This window comes from Perissodus microlepis, chromosome 13, assembly GCF_051167445.1.
Source record: "Perissodus microlepis isolate ML-2025 ecotype Zambia chromosome 13, ASM5116744v1, whole genome shotgun sequence".
NCBI lineage: Eukaryota > Metazoa > Chordata > Actinopteri > Cichliformes > Cichlidae > Perissodus > Perissodus microlepis.
In genome coordinates, this window is record NC_140473.1 from 21271825 (window position 1) to 21293939 (window position 22115).

General features: G+C 39.1%; 1 protein-coding gene across 2 annotated transcripts; it reads right to left on the bottom strand.

The window, feature by feature from the left end:
• Positions 1–2307: 2307 nt before the first annotated feature.
• wapla (WAPL cohesin release factor a) lies at positions 2308–20363 on the bottom strand. 2 transcript variants are annotated; one of them, XM_084948548.1, is made up of 20 exons: positions 19998–20363; positions 18969–19382; positions 18099–18807; positions 16722–17020; positions 16394–16524; positions 15150–15245; positions 13771–13932; positions 13083–13219; positions 11568–11679; positions 10617–10847; positions 10007–10118; positions 9786–9883; positions 9425–9501; positions 8791–8966; positions 8348–8463; positions 8013–8228; positions 7109–7310; positions 5462–5550; positions 5250–5345; positions 2308–4281 (listed from the first exon to the last, which is right to left on the bottom strand). In XM_084948548.1, exons 2-20 carry the CDS (start codon positions 19354–19356, stop codon positions 4216–4218), a joined length of 3513 nt encoding a protein of 1170 aa, XP_084804674.1. In that variant the 5' UTR covers positions 19357–19382; positions 19998–20363; the 3' UTR covers positions 2308–4215. The 2 variants fall into 2 exon arrangements, with proteins under 2 accessions (XP_084804674.1, XP_084804673.1); XM_084948547.1 differs by having other exon boundaries at positions 16394–16527; positions 19998–20362.
• Positions 20364–22115: the final 1752 nt, after the last annotated feature.

The window sequence follows — 22115 nt, forward strand, 5'->3', positions numbered from 1 at the left end:
CCAGCTTCCAAGTTGTAATTACAACTGGGAAACTCTGAGTTTTCGGAAACTCCAACTTAAAACTTTAAAACTGCGGAACTGTGTGAAAGCCTGTCACAGATGCCTCACCAAGTACCCCATTTGGGGTAATTAAAGTAAAACTCGCTACATAGTGTTATCTATTAACGCCCTGACTTTTTTCTGTGAGGTGAGCACTCAGAAGATGAATCTTTTTTTTTTTCCATGAACTCATTAAAAAAAAAAAAAAAAAAAAAAAAGATTTATTGCCAGTCTTATCCTTTAATTACATCTCAATGACATTACTCTTGTACTACTTCTTAAGGAAATGTTTGAAGGCTAAACTTTTGTTTTTGGATTAAAACACTTCAAGTATTTCCTCTTTGCCCAAACGCCTCAGTTAATCTTCAGACAAAGGTAGGGTGAGTTAGTTTGTATCCTTGAAGAATTAAAGCTGTGAAAACACGCATTAGAAATGCTGTACCGAAATTAATAAATATATAAAACCTCTGAAAGCAGGAGTCTTTCTAAAAACATTTCTTCACCCACATAACTGTCATGAGGAGCACTTGCAGCTGCACAGACTGAGGAGACGAACGAGTCTGCACGTTCCCATCGGAGTTTCAGGTGTTGGTGCACAGGTGGTACGATGATTTCTTCATGTGACAGCTTGATTTAAGTGAACAGGGGCGCTAATGGTCAGCAAAGCATCAACAGAGCCTCTTCATAAATGTTTCACCTCTCTCCGGGGCAAGCGCGCATGCACGTGACTGCACCAGTGAGACCAGCGCGTTGCTCTCTCCAAAGACAGCAGAGTTCTTACAGCTCGAGGGGAAAATCCTTAGACAACACCACCGATGAGAAGATACTTGTGCGTGTGGGTGTGTGCACTTTACTTCAACCATTCAGACACTGCGGTCAGAGGCTGAGTACTCACACCACCTAGTGGCATTACGGCCTTGAATCCTTTTGGTTTTGCTTTTTGTCAAGAAGTTGTAAAAACAAAACAATTCTTGCACCTGCAAGCTAATCACCTATTCAGTCCCTCCACATACAACAAACTGTGAGATAAAGCATCAAATGGAGCCGCAAGGAGTCAAAAAATAAATAAATAAAAATAAATAAATAAAAAGCTGCATTTTGCCGAAGTAATTCCCATAATTAAAACTGCAGAAACCAGAACACAGCGGTTTCTGAAAATCTAAAGCAGCCTGTGCGCAAGGGGAGATGCTGAAAAGACAAACGAGTCAAGCCAGGAGGAAATGTGGCCAGATATGGAGAGAGATGAAAGAATGAATGCTGGGAAGGGAAAAAAAACACAAACACAAAAAACAGTTGTAGTTGCTCGCCGTAGGCTGCGCAGCCTCACTGAGAGGGTTTGGACTGACAGGTTGGAAACGTTAATCTCATGCCTCTGCATTCTCCTTTTCCCCACTTTTCTCCTCCCTCACATTCACCAACAGCGGAGGACATCCTACGAATCTTGTTAAGCTATTGGAAATGCTGCGTTTTTCCTCTTTGTTTACTCATCCACTTCCTTGCCACATCGATCATCACAGAGGGAATGCTCTCTCTGCCTCTGACCTCCCACTACTGAGAAACTGCCATGAAAGCTATAATGTACAGCAGGCGGATGAAAGGCAGAGGTGCCCGTTGTCTGCAATCATGCGTTTTAGAATTTTAATCTGCTCTTCTGCCTGCGTCTAATCATGTATTTGCATGTTGGGCAACAAAACATAAAGACATAATTACATGTTATCTGTGCAATGTTTACTCAACATGTTTCCCTGTCTTGACAATTCCTGATGCTTCACATTTCGAGGCAGCGTTTGTTGAATCGTGGTTGACACAGCTGTCGCCTGTATGAAATCAGTGTTGTCAGATAGTATATCACTACATTCCCCTCGTTCCCCAAGCTATTTCTAAGTTTGACTCTTGGCTAGCAACTGCAACAAGAATCTTTTGTTTCCATTATGCAGCAGTCAGTCAAGCTGAGGGGCCGCGTTCACAAACTGTCACCGCTGAGTGCTGTTAAGTATAGTGACCATGCTTTGGACTCTCACTCTATCCCAGCCAGTTTGTCAGGGATGAGCGAGATCCAGGGGGTTTGCACATCCACGCGCGCACAGGCACAAACTGGGATACAAAGTTAAGCATTCAGCAGCTGCTACACATACATGAATACAAAAAGGAAGCTAAACACCACTTGTGTTTAGTAAAGTGTTCACCTCCTGTAGCTCTGAATACATAAAATTTTTTAACTTGCTCAGAATGAAAGAAAACAATCGAAGGAAGAAACCACATAGGGAGTGTACTGAAAGTAGCAACTTTTTTTTTCTTTTTTGAGATACAACTATTTACATGTAACCAAAGACAATGTCCTTGAAAGGGGTACAAACATTTTTTTCCTCTTCCTGCAATTTTTGTTTTTAAAACAACTCAGAAATATTGTATAAAATAAAAATATCAGCTTCAGGGGAAAAAAGTAGTCTAAGCATCTGAAATGTCCATTAACTGGTATGTACAGGAGTATTTACATTCAGACCAGAATTTTTTTTTCTTTCAAAGTGATTAACAGTAAAATGCAGTTGCAGTTCTGTTCACTGCAGCCCTACAAAGCAGATAAAACTAACGTTTTTACAGGTATGGCTGTCGTTCAAATCAGTGATCGTACATGTGAGCAGTACAAGACAGAGGCTTTTCCAAGGATCAGGTCAACATCATCATCAAGGCTTAAATGACACCAATATAGAATAAATAAATGGGAGCTTAATGCATGTTATCCAATGCAAACATATCATGAGCAAAAACATGAAGCTGCTTGTGGCTGGACACGGAAAAATATTAGACTCCCCTAACCCCATCCCACTCATGTTGATCAACATGTGCATAATATTTTAGTGATTGATGTTTAAAAACTACAATTTAAGCATAAATTTAGCCACACATAGATGTGCTGTGCCCAGCCACACAGCTGTATCACAAGGGGTGGATTATAATGAGCCAATGTTGGACACAACTGGGATCTCATTACGTAGGCTTTGCATTTTACACAAGAGGAGAACGCATTAAATTAAATACATTAAAAATAACTTCATTACAAACATAAAGGAAGCACAACAATCATAATTTTGAGTAATCCATCACGTTATACCAGTGAGTTTAAATGCATACTCTAATTACACACGGCTGAATTAAATGAACTTTAAATAATCTAAACAAACTAAAATATGAGCAAACAGACAATGGCTGAGAAGAATTCTAACTTTCAGAAAAGCTCGTAATTTTCCGAGTGCCGTCACCAGTCAAATAACGGACATCCTATTAAAAGTCAGTATGTCACGCAGTCCTGATTTCTTTAACAGTAACTCATAATTTTGGTAGAGAAATGCCCTCAAGGCAAAAAGAAAAATCTAAAAATATAATGAGCCAAAGCCTACAAAAATCAAGCTCCCAAAAATTACTCGGCACAAAATGAAAAGCTTAGAAAATAAGCTAGAAATTCGATTTCCCTTAAACATTCAAGCCAATTGCAAACGTGTAAGTCAATGGGATTTTGCATTCAAAAATCATTCCATACAGGTTTTACGTACAGAGACATCATTCAAACGTCTGTGAAAATGATTTCATGCTAATCTATGATTTCACCCTTGGCTTGGACGTGGACACGCACAGAAGAAAATGTAATGATCCATAAAATTTGATTCAGTGGTTCACACTCCAGCTAAGCAGCCAGAAATCAAGACCCGGCAGCAAACGGGAGACTCCTCAGTGGCCTGCTACCGTCACATATCTCGGGACGATGCGTGAAGACGTCTGCTTCGTTTAACTTTCCGCGGATTACGGAGATGTAGCCTCGCGTCTGCCCGATTCTCACCTGAGGATGAATCTGGATCTGACTCTAAATGGGCTGTTAGCCGAGTGGAACTGAAGTTGTCTGCATGTCTGTCAGCTAGCAGGGCTTTGGTTCGGGTTGTGCTCCAGACAGGGAGTGAAACTTGTGTATATCTGTGTGCGTGTGTTTACGCACATGTCAGTGTATGCCTTTTTTCCTCAGAGTTTAGAGTGATCGCAACATCTGCTGATCAGGTGAAGTCAAGAGAATGCTGCTAAGACTCCAATGGCCCCTTGTGGCTTCTAATGGGTAGTGGAGAACAAGAGTAACCTGGAAACCGTTTAATGTGCAGCTGGAGTAAGAGCTCGATAGTTTGCTGTCTGTTAACAGTGCTCCAGGTAGTCGATGACCCGTGAGATGGACTTCTGTCCTGTGGTGCCCATTGCACACTGTGTGGAGACAGAACAGGAAAAACAAAAAGAAGTGTGTGAGGATGCCAACAACTTTACTTGTGAGGTCTCGATGCAAACACTGATGATAACAGGATGCTTCTGTTCAAAGGGGATGTTTATGAAACAGATGGTTCCAATCTTCAGCTCTGACAGGATGTGTCACAATCAAAGCTGCTGCAAAACACACATCTGTGGCGTGGCAGTGCTAGCATCACAGGAATCCTTGAATTATTTGAAAATTATGTTTTGCAAATTTTATCATTTCAATTATGCCTCTTGGACATAAAAAATATTGAATTGTTAATAATCTGTTGAATACATTTAGTATTATAAAGAAGTAGTACTTCATAAAAGCCAAGTGCTACTATAAGCTTTTTATTTTTTGGAAGATGAGCAACAATCAGAAAGGCTTTCATTTATTCATCTTTCAAATGTTTTGAATTCCTAAGTCATTTCATTAATAAACAGAAATAAAGGCTCAGCATTTCACTCACTTTCTAGGGGGTTCTGAAAGGAGCTGAACTGAGCTATAGAAAAACTGCAATTATTTGAAACTAAAAGGGAAAATGTGGTATTGTACAGAATTACTGGGCCTCAAGAATGTTTATTTCATCCAAGCCACTTCACTGCACAAAAATGTGCTTTTGCTCAATGGGTCCAATTAAACGGCTTTTTGTATCTTCAGTTTAATTTGCCTGAAGCCAAGGATTGCATCAACACTCAGAGGCGTTAGGAGGAGGGGGGAAAAGGATGAAGACCTTCAGTGTCAGTATTTTCACTACACTGTCACTAAAATATAAGTATTTTTTTGTTTGTTTGTTTTTTAAGAAAAACACTTTGATTTGTTGAGCCTGTATAATTCATCATGTATTTGCATAACTGTAGATCATTTTAAACTTCGTCAATGTCAACATGCATCATCACGTAACACTGATAACAGAGAGCTGATCTGGATAGTCACTCACAGTGAGGTTCATGAAGCTCAAGAACTTCTTCAGCATTTCTGTCATGATGGAGAAATCTCCTTTAGGTAGATTTTCTCTCACAGTAGTCACATTAATCTGAGGATGGCAAAAAAAAGGAAGTGAGCAACAACACATATTATAGATTTTTTATTTTATTTTATTTTTTAAAGATCTGGACAAAACAAAATGTATAAATCTGCACCGGTTCTTACCTGGCTGCCCTGACAGAGGCAGCCCAGCAGCAGGGCTGTGTATGAAGCAACAATGCTGTCCTCCATATGCTTGCCTGCGTGCTGCAGAGCTGCAGTAAGCACAAAGGAGAAAGACAAGGTTTCCCAATATATATTTAGCTGTAATTCACTGATCAGCTCACCCAACACTTCTACACAGCATTAAAAACAATGAGTCCATGATGTTCACAAGAGTAACATTAATTCCTATTTTACAGTGCTCATGGAGGTCACATTCAAAGGACTAGCAAATACTAAAGAACAAAGGTTTGTATTTCGCAACCTAAACTTCAATGGAGCTGCAAAAACGAATCAACTGTAACAATAGCTGGACACAGGTTTCATTATTCATTAGCAAAGCCTGTTATGATGCAAAGCATGCGCTGTGGCAGAAACTAACGACGCAGCTGAGAAAAGCATCAAGGCTAAAGCTAAACAGATTAAAGTGTAGAAGTCAATTTGCCAAAAATCGTGGCAGACCTCTACATCAAAGCCTGAGAAGAACATTGAAGGCAAAACAACAAGAGCTGTTGATCTTGCATGACAAACTGACACAATATCACTCAATGACCAGAGAGAGTATGGTGGAGACTTGTAACAATCCCCCTCAGCTGTACTTACAGGGTTCCCATGTTATTTTCAATAAAAATCATTGTTTTGTTTTTTTAAATGGCATAAATAAATAAAAACTAAGAGCAAGCAATTTGAAAATGAAGTGTTATATTCAGGCTTTTATAAACAAGCTTAACTTCTAGTTGACTGCAAGGAAGGTGAAGACAGCACTTTGATCTGTGATTTTAATAGTCTTGCAGATAAGAAAACAAAAACACCCTCTGTCAATTTTCATTTCGTTAACAATTTTCTTTTCTTTGGAAAAAAAAAAAGTGATGCAGCGAATTAAAATTTTACCAAAGACACAGACAGAGAATAATCAATGACATATTTTTAAAATATTGGGTGGATGTGGGTGTGCTGGGTGGGGAAAACCCCACTCGGCACACACACACACACACACACACACACGTGTCAATAGGGGTGCGACCTGGCCATCCTAACCCATAGTAATTTAAAGATCAGGAATCTACGAGTTCAAAAAAAGAAAAAGGTTTCTGCATGTCGATATGGAAGTTTTGAAACTTTGGGAAACGTTAAAAAGAAAAACTGGAAATACCATCTCAAAGGAAACTCTGCCCTTCCTTTGTCTGCACAATTTCTTACACAGCTTATACACAAAACTCAGAATTTTAAGATGAATTGATTAATAAATGAAATTATTTCCGTTATGGATAAATGTTGTGAATCTACCCCCTCACCCCAGCGACATTCAGTGAGAATGTCATTTGGAAAGCCAGAACTAAGCATTGTTGGATAAATTCATTTTAAAAACTTGTCTTTGTTATTGAAGACAAGTCTGGTCTCCCTTAACATCCTTATTAGAGATTCGGTTACTGAATTCTTAATAGGGATATTTTTCAAAGCTTTACAGTTACTGGTATCTTCATTCTTATTGCAGACATTAAATTACGCTTAAATTGAGTCAGCATTTATTTGGATTGTAATTTTACTCAAAGCTACAAACAGCTCCTTTTATATGCACAACCCCCACTTTTAAAACCCCAAAATATCTACCTTTATTTAGGTCCAACTCTTCATCCTCCTCCTCTTTCTTCTCAGGTTGGCTGTCATTTGTTTCGGATGCCACCCACTGGATCTCTCCTGATGTCTCTTGCCACTCTCCGCTTTGGTCTAGTGCCGGTTTGGGGGCCTCACTGATGAGGTCGTCAGTCTTTGCCTCAGCCAGGATGGCAGCACGCTCCCTCTCAAGGAAGAGCTGGGATTCCAGGGGAAATAAACAGATGTGAACTCCAAACACAAGCCAAAAAACAGGAGCCAAGTAACACAGCAAATTTTTCATAATTCAAAGGGAATAAAAGAGTGGCAGTTTAGCTTGACAGCAAAGGTATTTCATCTTGGCAAAGTTAGGAAGCAAATAGGCATGCCAAATACTGTGAAACTAGCCTGTAATACTTGGGCATGAAAAGTAATTTTGAGGTTAATTGACAATTTTTCCTTTAAAAGTTTCCAGACTTTTTGAAAATCTGCAAGAACTCTGGCTGAGGTGACATTGATTAAAAAAGAAAAACCTAAATAAAAACCTAATTTTGAAATTTTAATCCACAAACAAGCAAGCATTTACTTACACTTGCTTATTACTTAATACTGTGAGCAAACATAGAGGTGTGCATTTAAAGCAGTGAAGAGATGTTTAACACTCCCGAGAAAGATGTGTTACCAGGTAAATGAGTGGTTCACGTGTTCTATGATACAGACAAAAAAAAGATTGCAACACCCAATCACTTTGTTTCTGCTTAAATTAAGAATAGTAAAGATGTATTCAGCTCTTTAAACTGTATTAAACTATTGTTTTGTGGGGGTTTGGTTTGTTTTTGTTTTTTTTAAACAAAAAGACAAAGGAGAGCCACATCCAGTGACTGCTAAAATATTGATGTATGAGTTCTGGCACAGTTCCTACCTTCACCAGGGCAGCCAAAGCACCGCAGGACTTGGGCTTGTCAGCCGTATCTGCCTGAGTCTCAGCTGACTCTGCCGATGTGTCAGATTGCGTTGGGTCAGCAGGCTGCATGAGGCTGTCTTCCAGACAGGTGTCGTCGACATTGTACTCCATGTCCACCAGACAGTGGCGGTTTCTGGAGCTGTACTCCACAAGGTTAATTAGTAGACCCAGACCCTGGTATACACCACAGAATACACAAATGAGACATTCGCATACATACATAAACTTACCAAACAGCGTGTCAGCAACTGTGCCGTTGCGAAGATGTTTTCTGTTGTTGAAGAGAACCTTACCAGCACACGCACGTCAAATCGCTGCTCCTGGGGAATGTAGCGTGGGACTTGAAGGACGCAATTTAGAGCAGTCACTATTAGCTGATCCTGTTCACCCGTCTTAGTGCTTCCCCACTCTGTAGACAAAAATAACCTTAATATTAACCTCTGCTCACACATGTCAACATGATTCCCTGCTAAGCACCTGAATATTATAGCTCACGGTACAGACTATAATCATACAAGATACAACTGAATTCTAGCTGACCACATTAACACGAATATATTCATTTTGTACAGAAGTACACAATGAGCCATTTCATCTTTGTATATTTATAGAACTACAATCCAAACAAAAAAACTACAGTAAATTGAGTTTTTGCAGTTTTCCATAAATAGTATAAGAAAAGAAAAAGGAAATTATAATTAATAATGTTTTTCTGTAAGGTTATAAATGAGAATACCATTGTCATGGGTAAGGTTGAGCAGCACTCCAATAACAGCCCTCATACAGTCCTCCACCGCCTTTCCCACATTTGTGAAGCTGCAGTGAGGCAGTGCAGCACCCGATGAAGACAGAGAGGTGTTGTTTAATGCCCTGCTGTATCGCTGGATCATATCCTCACAGTATCGCAAAGCTCTGATAAAAGTAAGAAAAAGATATTGTTGACAGAAAGTAAAAAGTGACATAACAGAAATAAAGAAAAATATTAAAGTGCAGAGTGGAAAGATAATCCTAAATGCAGAAAGTGCAACGAGCTTGAGCACAATTGATCTTCAATATACTGTGTTCATGAATGCAAACTAAGAAGAATCCATGGTTAAAACTAAGATCTAACTTTTGCTATCATTTTTAGAAACCACAGACCTGGTTATCGGTTTATCCAAATCTATTATCCTAGGATTATTTTTATTTGCCCTAATGTTGTTTTTGATGGGCATGAGAAGCTTTAGAATTGCCCCGAGGTGATGAGTAAAATGATCTTACAAAAAGTAAAAGAGACAAAGTGAAAAGGACACCTGTTGTCACGATAGCCACTGTGTCCCAGTATGTCTGTAGACAGTCAATAATAGCTGTAAGCAGTAGCTGGTGCTCACCTGGCAGAGGAGACAATAAGCTGAGAGTCTTTGTAGGCAATCAAGTAACTCTGATTTTCAGGGTTCTGCACTGTAACCTGTTGGCAGGAGATGAAAGAGAAATAATACACCAAGAACCTTGAAAACAAGACAAGAAACACAAAATTAAGGGAGACCCTTTATGTTTAGCTCGGAAAGCTGAATGGCGTTTTAAGATATAGCTGATAAAGACACATTCAGTGCTTTAAGCAGAGGCATTTAATCGGGTAACAAAAGTCACCAGCCAATTCACAGCTTAGTACTCAATTACTGTTGTCCTTGAGGCTCACTCTAGTGTGACTTTGGTGCAAGAGAGAATCCAACTTGACAGAACTGTACTTACACTTTCAAGCACTCTCAGACACCTCTCAGCCCCCCATAAAGATGCTACAAGGTTCTCCTTGTCATCCTCTTGGCTCAGGTTGTCAACACACTCTTTCACTGTGGCAATGCAACACACACGACATGTGGCAATTACAAACCGTGACAAACAAAATCTTTGCATAGGTATACACATATGCACTGTACAGCATGGCTTTGAGCACATTAGTATCCAACACCCACCTTTGTCAACAATATGGTCCAGGCCTCCCAGTAGCCGGAGCTCCTCTTTGAACCAATCACCAGCTCTCTTGGAGGTTAACGACAGAAGTGTCTCCATGGCAAGGTGCCCTGTCTGCGGGGATAGAGGACAGAAGCATGTTTAAAAAAAACATCACTGGAATTTTATGTATGCTTGTATTCCAAACCCACTATTGTAAAAGTCATCTACACTAAAATACACATTTTCCCCCCTAATTAAGCTTGATAAGAAGAAATATAAACCAGTTCACCAAGAAAACATTACTAGGTAGTAAAGCATATGTAATATTAATGCTGTCATGTTATCAAATCAGCAAATTTTCTGACTGAAATATTGTCGATCAGTTGTGACAGGTCAAAACTGACAGCTGAGCTGCTGTAAGATTAGTGTATTTACATGCAGAAGGGGGTGCATACAAACAGCTCAGACTGACATATTATATTTTTATGAAAAACCTTTCCATTAAAGTAGTTTAAAAATGTACGTAGTGTTGCTTATTCAATAAATATATGAACAAGAGACTGTGGTTACTGATTAAATCCAAGATTCACCAGATTTCTGTTATGACTTCTTTATTGATGGACAACCCACCGTGATGTTTTCTAAGTCAAGGTGCTTGTTGTGCACAGTCTCGCACAGTTTCCTGATCTTCTCTTTGACCTTTGCCATCTCCTTTGCTGTGAGCTGATCCTGGTGACCCGAGTAGTCCTGGTCTAGTTCCAGCAGCTTGATCATTAGCTCCAGACATGCCCTGTCCAGATCCATGTTAAGACGATCCCGGCTCAAAATGTACATCAGTGCAGCCGTGCACAGAGCGAGGTTCTGATAAAATGACAGATCAGGTTTTACAAAGGGGTGCAGGCAGTGTAGATCATATGGAGAAAGCTCTGGATCAGTAAGAAAAATCTTATTGTGTGTCACTTTCACTACATAGTTCTCAAAATTACAAAATTTATATTTAGATATATATAAAAACAACAGGAGTTGATTCACAGTGCTATTCAGTCAAGGATTACAACCAGAACACAAAGAATATGGTAAAACAGCACCAAGAGAAAAACAGAAAATACACACAAAAAAATAATAAAATAAACTGACATCAAAAAAGGTCCATCCGGTCAAAAATACTGCCATATTATAAAAACATAATACCCACCACAAGCTCTTCGCTTATTTAAAGGAAAGACTAATATATTTTAAGGCACTACATTAAAAACAGAAAACCTACTTGTTGAGCAAAAAATAAAAATCACAAACCTATTTATACGTGTGCATATCTAACCCTGGGATGTCATTTGAATAACTACGGAGGTCTCCTTGCACTCTTCTTGCATTTTGATAATTTAATACCGAAGAAACAGGGCTCGTGATTCAACACTTCATCTTAGATGGAAAAGTAATGGTTCATGTCACAAAATAAATTGTGAAAGCACCAGTTATTCAAAAGTTGTATTACCATCTGTCAAAACTACAAGGGAGATGATAGAAAGAGATTCTAGCAGGAGGTGACAAAAAATAATTAAAAACAAAACTTTCACTGACCGGGTGCTGTGGAGCATCGTTGAGCATTTTGAAGACCTGTGCGACTTTTCCTCTTGCCCTCAGGTGCATCCTGAAACTGGGCATGGCACACCGTGTGGCCAGGCTGATTATACTAGAGAAATGAGGGATAAAAGCGGAGAATAGAGGGAATGTTAAAGATAGATTTATGACAATGAAATCAGCCTACTTTTAAATTAAAATGTCACAAATGGCAAACTAAAGAAATATAGGGAAAGATTTAAAGACTAAGGCCTCAATGTTGCCCATGCTATGCATCAATCCAACGTTCTAATGGTATGAAACAACAACAGTCTGACTTTGGCTTTCTGCTGATGCACAGTATGGATCTAATGCAAGCATTAAATTATTAAGCTGTTTTTCTCAGTGTGAGAAAGAGACTGGGAATGATTCTTTTATGTGTAAGGAAAAGTCAGTGTTGACTTAAACATCACCTTTCTAATTCTGTAACTTCATATATCACAAATAAAAATGTCCAATTTATTCAATAGGTAGCAATAAGTAAAAACAAATAAATATAAAAAAAAGACTATAGAACAAAAAAAATACAATGTAAAACTGATTTAGTTTATTATATTTAATTATAATTTTATTATTATCATCATCATCATCATCATTTCAACTCATTATGACAGTTATTTGAAGCTCTTCAGTCATTACTTGACCAGTTTGATGTACAACATTGTAAACATACAGTGAAAACCTGTTGGTGTCCCAGGTGTGAGACACCTTCAGAAGTGCTAATGTTTTACATATATTAGCCCAGACATAATGTAAATATAGGATTGGGTGTGGTGTATGGCCACACATTAACTACCTGTACTGCATTTCTAGTTTGAATTATGAATAAAATCACTTAAATCCTATGAAAACATTGGATAAGAAGTGTGATTTACATCATAGTTTCAATGTTTTAACTAAATGTGATTTTGTTATCACATTTAGTTAATCAGTGACACATGATCAATAATTATTTTTTCATGTTTCAATGAGAGCAATGCTGTGAAAATGAACGCAGAACAATATTAGTTTAATCTTGGATTTTTTTTAGTTGTTTTTTTTTTTTTATTCATAAACGCTTTAAGTGAAAAATCACAATTGGAAGTAAAATGTGATTAACAGGCTGAGGCACAACGGTGGAAGGGAGGCGAGCAAATGCAAAGGGACAGAAATGATTGAGAACTTTAGCTACACATGAAGTCTCTGGGCTGGAGTGCAATTCAATTAAAATTGATCATCTGTGCTTGTTTTTAAAGTATTAACTCTGCGTTTTCTACCTCCTACTACTTTGTTGCAAGAATAATAACTTACTTTATGAATTTTGGTTTTAGGTACTTTTATGAAATATTAACTGGCATATGCTTGTACCAGTCACTGAACTTTGTAAACTAAGTAACATTTAGCAAGTCACAACAAAGAAATCAAAATCAGACCAAATATATAAATGTTCCTCTACAACACAACAAGGAAAACTTCCCAGCTGGTTATTAAACTTACCTAAGGCATCTTGTGTTGAGCGGCTGACTACTCTTGAGCCCCGTCTCCAGGTACTCAAAATCATCTGTGAACTCTTGATTCTCTCCAAACTCCACCACATCGTTGAAGTGTTTCACATGCTGCACCACAGTATACAGCTGGTAGAAGGGAAATGGGGTTAATTGTAGCTAATTGAGAAGCACTGCATCTGTCCTGACCCTCAAATTGCTCACACACACACAGCAAATTGCTCATATTTCTAAATTCCTCTATTGGTTTCACAGCCAGCAAAAGCTTCAGGTCAATATGATCAGCAGTTGACACTGTATGTATATCTATATCAGCAGTCACACTGTGAGTGGGCTCAGCATGACACAGGATGGAGGACCTGGGTTTATAACAGAATCAGTGTGTGGTGACAGCTTAGTGTAGCTGAAGCCATTTAACCTCAGGGGATCTGTGGCTAACAGCCTGATCTGGGGCCAGAAGGCCCATCTGTAAATGACACAAGCTGTATGGGAGTAGCACTGGCACACATCAAATGAATGCCAACCCTTCACTGGCTGAGTGTTTAAAAAGGAAGGGGGAAAAAAGGGGGGGCTAGGGGTAATTCATACTGGCAAGCAAACAAAATGTGAAGTAAAAACTGATCAGAAATATTAATCTAACAACTGCTGTTACTCAGCAAATCTGTGTAACCTGGACTCACCTCCTTGTCTTCTTTTCTGCATTTGAGTGCTGTGACAATATCCTGGTTGAGTCGTGTGGGGATGGTCTCTGACTTAATGACTTTGGGTGGCGGTGGAGGAGCTTTGAACAAGCCGTCATCTTTATGGGAGTTGCTGTCCTTGCTGCTGCTCGATAAAATAGCCTAAGGACAAAAAAGAAGCTGAAAAACGGGGCTCATACCAAAGCAACAAAATCTGTTTAATGACATGTCCACAAGATTTACCACAGCTGAACAGTCTGTTAACCACACAAGTCTTTAACAAGTGCTGTTAACAGATGTCAGACGAGGTAGTGCAGAGTTAACAATAACTTTTAAATCCCAGTCACCAGACTCTGATTAGCTAGTCTCTAAACAAACATTATTTCCATTGGGGTAATTCAATACAAAACATACAAGCAAACTTCACTTGCCTGGAAAAGTAATTTCACTTGAACAGCAAGACTAATTAGAGCAATTAATACAGAAATTGTTGACTACTAAGAGACCAGTAAACAGTATCCTAATATGTGGACATTAAGAACACAAATAAATGGCGCTAGTTAATAGCATTTGCTTTACATAATAACCCAGTAATAATGTTTACCTTCTCTGTGCAAAATGAATGTATACACCCTAATGAGAACTTTAAACATACAAATACACTCTTTACTCACAATGACAGATTTACATTTTTGTTCCAGTTCCTGACAAGCAAACCAAGCAGTAACCTTGCTGAAAAATTAAGACGAGGGAAAAAACTGTGGCTTCTCTTATAGCAATTTGAGTTTGGCTCCAAAATTAATCAATGTGTGATTGACTTGTGGTATTTTAAAATGCCTAGCTTCAGCCATGAAAAGAACACCTGGCACAAAGAACAGATTTAGTCTACATAGCCAACTTCCTCCCCCACAACATCTGATTTTTTTTATAGCTCACATTGACATTTTATTATAGCTTAAAACTGAAAGGCGTGCTAACATTAGCTACAGTGGATTTTGTGCAATACTTTACCTCCAGTACTCAACTGGACTAGACTGAACTTTTGAAGCATTTTTAATGTACTTATCTGATAAGTAATATGGCTTGCCAGGTGGCACAGCCCATCCGAAAAGTTTGATATTCAGTTTCAGTGACTGAAATTCAAGTATTATAATTCTGTTAATAAGCAGATACCCGTGTTTGTGCTTTGCTACGATCAGCTGATGATTTAGCACCCCACCAACTGGCCTAAATATGGTCTCTACATCAACAAAGTCAACACACCAGCAGCTAAAACACAAATATTATGGTTTCAAAATGCAGGTTTAAGAAGCTAATACATGATTCCACATTCTGTCCATCTTTTACTAACAGTCTACAGGCAAAATACAGTATCTTACCGGAGCAGTCTGAGATCGAGAGAGTGGAGGCACAGGCATTTCTTCAGGTTCGGGCTGGTTCCAGTGGCGAGCATTATACACAGCTTTAGCAGGAGACTGAAACACAGCAAGAACTTAAAAATTAGTCAGTTAACTAAACGGATACACATATTTAGTGATTACTAACGGCTAGCATAAGAAAATACTGATGGTGCTTTCAGATTGGTGCATTTCAGTGACGACAGTTTAAAAAAAAGAAATTAAAAAAATTACAACAACAACCTATATGCCAATATTTAATTCTCTAAAGATTACCACGTTCCAGCTGTAAATGAGCAGAACTGAACCCATAAACACTGCATGCTGAATTCATGTTGATAGACTAAGACAACAGCAGCCTCAGTGTAGAACACAACAGTCCCCAAGCAGCACAAAACATTTCCTGAAAATGACAGATTGTGAAACTCAATTATATCGTACAAAGACAATGTAGGAAGTTTTGCTGAGGATGTAGAAGGAATAAATACACAGAATTAGTAAGACAGACTACAAATAACCCAAAGCCACTTCAAAACATGATCTAGATAAAGAGAGAAAATGTGGGCATTACACAAAACAGCACAGCATTACAAATCAAAGTAGAGTTATGAGAAAATATGTGCCTGATGAAGAGGTAATATCCAAATCCCCTTCAATGTGGAAACCCATGCATGCTACTGAACGCACATTTATGGGATTCAAATGAGACTGCTGTCAAAAGTTATTTCCTGGGCATCACAGTTCAATGCCTTAAGTCTCCGACTGTAGTTCTAACCTGCATCACTGCTGAATCACAGAATTGGATTACATAAAATGACAACCATATAAATTTAGTTTTCAGTTGAGCCTCTTACCCGCCCACTTGCTCTATTTTTCTCTGATGCTCTCCTCACTCTCGTTATCTCAGGCTATTTTCAGACAAGCTGGGCATTCTGTTATGTAAATGTCATCTAAACATCAATAAGCCAAGACGTGTCAGACCTGCTTTAAACCCTGGTCAGGAGTAAGGTCATCAAAAGTGCTAGATGACTTGTACTGAGACACTTAGATTGATCAGACTGTAGTTAAAAGGTTTGTGCCTATCCCTCGTCTATGCAGTAACAAACAAACAAAAAAAAGTCTCATGGGCAAATATTCAAAGACACTGGATGGCACAGGACAAAGAAAACATTTGGTTGAAAGCGAGCCAAGAAACACACGGCCAATTTTAAAACATGCTCAAATACCTTTTTGGGTCCACTGAAAATCTTTTTCAGTCCACTGCCAACGTCCTTGGATTTGTCACTTTGCTTCCCTGAGCGTGCTTTCTGGCCCTCGGTGCCACCAGGACTTGAGTCATCGGAAAAGTCAAAGGCATCTGCTGGATAAACCAGATTGTTGATGATTAAAGGGAAAAAAAGCATGAGTTTGTAAATGGGTGGAATATTAACCAAAGTGGGTCATCCAAGCACTTGTAATTTAAAGAGAGGTTTGAAGTTTATGTCGTTACATTGGATCATGCAATAAAATGCCAATTACACCAACACCAGATCTGTTTTTAAGGACTGCTTTTACCTGTATTACTGCTAGCATGACTGTCTTGAGAGTCACTGGTATGAGGGCTATCCACGCTGGAGCTCAAAGCAGCTAAGGCTGCGGCTGCCTTCTTGGCCTTCTTTTCTTTGGCTTGGGAGCTCTCATCATCACTGTCACTCTCACTCAGGTCATCAAAGCCAAAGTACTTGATCTTGTAGCTACTCTTGCCAGCTTCTGAACCCTCCTCCCCCTCCTGGTCCTCTTTGTCCTCAAAGCCAAAGAACTCTAGCTTGGTCTCGGTCTTGGTCTTCTTGGTCTTTGTCTGTGTGGGTCTGAACCTACAAACAAGAAGAATATTTTTTTTAGATTATTTTGTTTTGAAGTATTGTGCCTTATGGGATTTTTCAAAGGAGATGGAAACTGAAGCAGGACAAAGAAAAAACAATTTTGTAGAAACAAAGAAAAGAAAATAGGATTTCAAAGTGGGTGCCTAAAATTACTTAGCTGAGTGAATAGAAAGCTTTTTTTGTCAATAAATGTTACTGTTTAGAGATATCTAAAAACTGTAGACTCTACAATATAGAACAAAAACTAATGCACGTTTCTCCAAATAGTTGATGTCAATAGCTTAGTTTAAAAATAATTCTTTTCAAGTTAATTCCATATAAATGGCTGACATGAGATGAGATCACACACAATGACACAGACAGAGCACACATTTTTGCCACCATCTGCCATTTTGACTTGTTAGAGGGGGATTTAACATTAATCTAACAAACTAAAGGTTCACTCCCTGCTGCCTCTCTTGCCACTGGTGATTCAATCTGACCTGCCTCTCAAAAGCAATGAAATGAAAGCGCAAGAACATATCAAACTTCAAAGTATGACCTGAAACTTTGAATTTTAAAGCCAGGGACACATCAAGGTAAAGCACATTCTTTCAGAACAAAAGTCTGGCCAATACTGTATAACAATACGATACATGAAAGCATAATCTAAGTGCCGACGAAATCTTTATTAAACCTGAACTTCAGTAGGGTCTGCACTTTGTTCCTCAGAATATGAATGAATGACATTTTTATAAGACCCAGTACTAGTGAGAGATCAAGCAAAGTGTGTATGAGCACGCAATGAAGTAAGATATAAGGTAGTATGTATTATTATATTTAAATTACTGACCTACCACATGATGGCTGCCTTATGGTATCGTGTATACACGGTAATAAATATTTAACCTGAAAATATTTACTACAAAAACAAAATCTTGAATGACACAAGAAAATATACTCAAGTCACCCATCCATGTAATTAGCAATGGTGGATAGGCTACAATTGTTTAAATAAGAATTCAGAACATAGTATTTTGAGAATTCTCCCTGCAATGTGGCCTTTAAGACACAGAACTATCAGCCTTACCTAGTAGGTTTGGGTGGTGGTGCATCTGATTTCTTCTTCATCTGCCCTGCTTCTCCAAGGTCAGCCGGGGGAGCGAGGCTGACCAGTTCGTCGATGCTCCGCTCCATTGAGTCCTGGATGGTGACATTGCACACTGACAGGCAGGAAGGGTGGAGAACCGTGTAGTCCCGTACCCTCCCACCACCCCTTCCCGCAGGCTTGGCTGCTGTTTTAGCACTGGCAGCAGTACTACTTGCACCAGCAGAAAGGGCACTGTTGGGCTTATCTTGGGCACTTGCACCATCAGTGGACTTGCTGCTGTTACTTTCTGCAAGTTCAGACGATGATTTGTCAGGACGGCCTGGCCGCTGGTATTTTTTGCAATTTGAGGCCCTCAGGGTAAATGGGGAAGGGGGAATGTTGTCCACTGGCTCTGGTGGGGCCTCCGCTGAAGGCTCCACCTCTGCACCTTTCATTTCATCTGACAGCAAGCCATCACAAGAAGATGAGGATTGGAAGTCCCTGCTACCACCTGGCACATCAGTGAACAGTTTAACAGATGTGTCTATATTAGGAGAGGAGGAGGTGGACCTCTGGGAGAAGTTCTGATCATCAGAGAGGACTGTACTTGACAAAGAGGTCCCCCATGCAGGTTTCTGGCTGCTCTGTGATTCACTTTTGTACCACGGCTGGTTATTTTTACCTACTTTCTCCTCTGTTTTTTGTTTGCCTTTGAACAAAAGAGAAGATAAATGCAGGTTTGTTTAAACAAAAGACAGAAACTACTATGCTTCTATAATAGTTAGAAATCACTGTAAAACTTAAATAAGCAGGTTAAAATAAATTTGGATAAGGAGTTAAAAAAAATGCATGGAAAAACTGAAAACTTACTCGTGAATGTGGCTGTTGAACATGCAGAGGACTGTGCATAAGTCACAACAGCGGCTGTCCCAGTGCTTTGCACTGTGGTGGTCTTCGTCACCTCCCCTTCAGCAACTTTTGCCTGCGACACGTTGTGGGAGGTTACAGTCTTGGACTCTTCATCACTGTCAAAGCCAAACGGGTCTTCCTCACTATCACTGTCCTCAAGCCTGGGCCTTTTGGGGACCTCAGAAACGTCAGGTTTTAACAAAGGCCGTTTGGCTCCGAGCTGAGCCTTGTAGGTGGTCTCCCCCCATTTGGTGGTCAGAGTGGGCTTTTTATTGGAAAAGACCTCCTCAAATTTCGAGTTAGCCTCCCCACCTTTGCGGTTGTACGTTTTGCCGAATCTGGATGTCATGTTGGCTGCTCTATGTTACATATTCCCTGTGAACAGCAGCAGAGACAATAAAACATTTACTATACCAATAGAACATCAAGAACATTATAATCTGCACACTTAAATTAATACGAATGACTTAGCAAAGGAGGGTTTAAAAAACATAAAACAAAAACAGGCTGTAATCGTCATGAGTGGTTTGGGGAATGTTATTTATATTAATCCGGCTAAGTTATGTTTCAGCTGTTGGCTGGTAGCGCACAAAGTTAGCATAGCTAGCTCAAGCGGTATAGCTTTCCAAACCATCATCGGTAAATGTGAGCAACACGACAGAAAGCTTGAACGATTTAGAGCAACTTTAATACAATTTGAAACTCTTTACCTATCAGCACATACTGACAGGACAGCTAAGTGCTGTGTTAACTCTAGCTCAGTCAGCCCCTGTTTGTAAAGTTAACTACTATAAAGTTAGCCACTAGCCATTAGCTTAACATGGCTAACTATGCTAACGTAAGTCTGTTTACATTTCTCACCTGGCTGCCTCAAATGTCGGAAACCTTGCGTTTGAAACAAGTTTTAGTCTTTTAACGTAATGGTCTGAATGGAAATACTATGGTGCAGAAATCGTCCGTAATTACAAATTAGTAATAATGCAGTGTTACCTTTTAACTCCAGCGAAAGGCTAACCGTTCGCTTGTTTTTTAGCCAGCCGGCTAGGCCTGATTTCCCACTCGCACACAAATCAAGCGGGTAAAGTCCGCTCAGCAGAGTACAAACACCATTACAAAGACATCTCTATTCCGAATATGTCCACGCAGCGATGCTTATCAACACAGAAATGCGTACTTAACGCATCGGTGCCTGTAACAGTCTATATATGGTAGATAATCCGGACTTTTTGCATTTTGTAGTGCTACGGACGGCCATTAAAATATCCCCTCCCTCCTCGATGCTTGGCAAGACCCTCATGTAGAGGGCTGGTCGAAGGCAATCGACCAACCAGCAACGGGAATGGTTTCCTGTGCGTTGAGACTTTGTGAGCAAACGCGACTTCGATTGGTTTAAAAATTAAACCAAAACAAACAATAGGGGGCGCAAGAGGACCACATTAGTTGGGTTGAACTTGAAGACGTGCCAAAGAGAAGCTAAATGAACGGCCGTGATCGGCATTAGGTCTATCCATAGACCTTCTATGGGAAAGAACAGATGCAAAATTTAAAAAAAGGTCCACTCAATATTCGCGTCGGTCCACTCAATTTATACAACATTTGTGAACAGCTTAAAGGGTCTAATTTCCGAATCTAATCTTCTTCTAATGAAACCCTTTACACGTGCAATACTGTACAAATGTCGTCAAATTCCACCTCTCATTTATATTTGTGTGTTTTTCCATGCAAGTATGTTTTACTACATTAGCAGTGAGTTTGGATTGTTTTTATGCTGCAAAATTAAACAGTTATTTTTCATTAAACATATGCTTTTCAGTATTGCAAGGCAGGTCTGCATTCATAATGTGATACACTTTGACAAGATCATCAACACCGCCGGGTTGCTGTGTCTGGTCTTTGCATATATATTGTTTCCTATTTCTGTATTCCTCTCCAGTTGCAGCAGTGAGGACAAATAATGTAACCTCTGACATTTTTCAGCTTGGTAGAGGCTGCAGGCAAGGCTGTAGTTTATCTCCCTATCTTTTCAATTTAGTAATTGAACCTTTAGCTATCGCTCTTAGGGAGGACGGTCAGGTTGCCGGAATCTCTAGGGACGGGACAGTGCACAAAGTATCATTGTATGCAGACGATTTATTGCTGTATATATCTAATCCAACAGCATCAATCCCTAAATTGCTTAAGGTATTAGACCACTTCGGACGCATATCTGGATACAAATTGAACTATTCAAAAAGCCTACTGTTCCGTATTAATAACATAGAGCAAGATTTCTCTGCCTTCCCTTTTAAATTAGAAAAAGAAACGTTTAAATATTTGGGAATAAATATAACCCGTACAATGAACGAGTTGCGGATTCATAATTTTGACACTTTGTTAGAACAAACATCACAAGATTTTAAAAAATGGGCAACACTTCCAATCTCATTAGCAGGCAGAATAAATATAGTTAAAATGGCAGTCTTACCAAAGTTTCTCTATGTTTTCCAAATGGTTCCTGTTTTTATAACCAAATCAAGTTTCAAAGATTTAGACAGATTAATAGCAACATTTATTTGGAAAAATTCAAATCCCAGAATAGAAAAAACATATTTGGAAGTACCAAAAGAGGCTGGTGGGCTAGGGTTGCCAAATTTTATCTTTTACTACTGGGTGGCTAATATCACCAAAATATTGCACTGGAAATATGTTTATGAGAACAGCGAGGGTGAGGCTTGGGTAAAAATGGAACTGATGTCGAATCCACTTCCCCTCCTAACCTCATCCCTAGCTCTAAATCAAAAACAGAAAATAACAAATCCAGTTGTAAGAATATCTATTAAAATATGCCTTCAATTCAGAAGGCACTTCTGTTTGCAACAGGTTAGTAATTTTTTCCCTGTTGCTTTTAACCCTTTTTTTTTGCCATCCATTTCAGATAAAGCATTCCAAATTTGGCATAATAATGGTTTGAAGTTTTTTTACAATTTATTTTCAGGAGAAACTTTTAACACCTTTGACGCTCTGATGAGAGATTACAATATACTAACCTCACATATGTTTAGATACCTGCAAATACGAAGTTTTGCAAAAACATTGTTTCCTTCTTTCCCCTACCTACCTCCTAAAAAT

Bases quoted from the DNA above. Each gene is read 5' to 3' on its own strand.
- wapla (XM_084948547.1), bottom strand. From the start codon at position 19,356: ATGACATCCAGATTCGGCAAAACGTACAACCGCAAAGGTGGGGAGGCT. The intron at 11,680-13,082 runs GTAAGTTTAATA...TCATTTCTCTAG, and splicing joins CTCAACACAAGATGCCTTAG to TATAATCAGCCTGGCCACAC. The intron at 10,848-11,567 runs GTCAGTGAAAGT...TCATTTTATCAG, and splicing joins ACGATGCTCCACAGCACCCG to AACCTCGCTCTGTGCACGGC.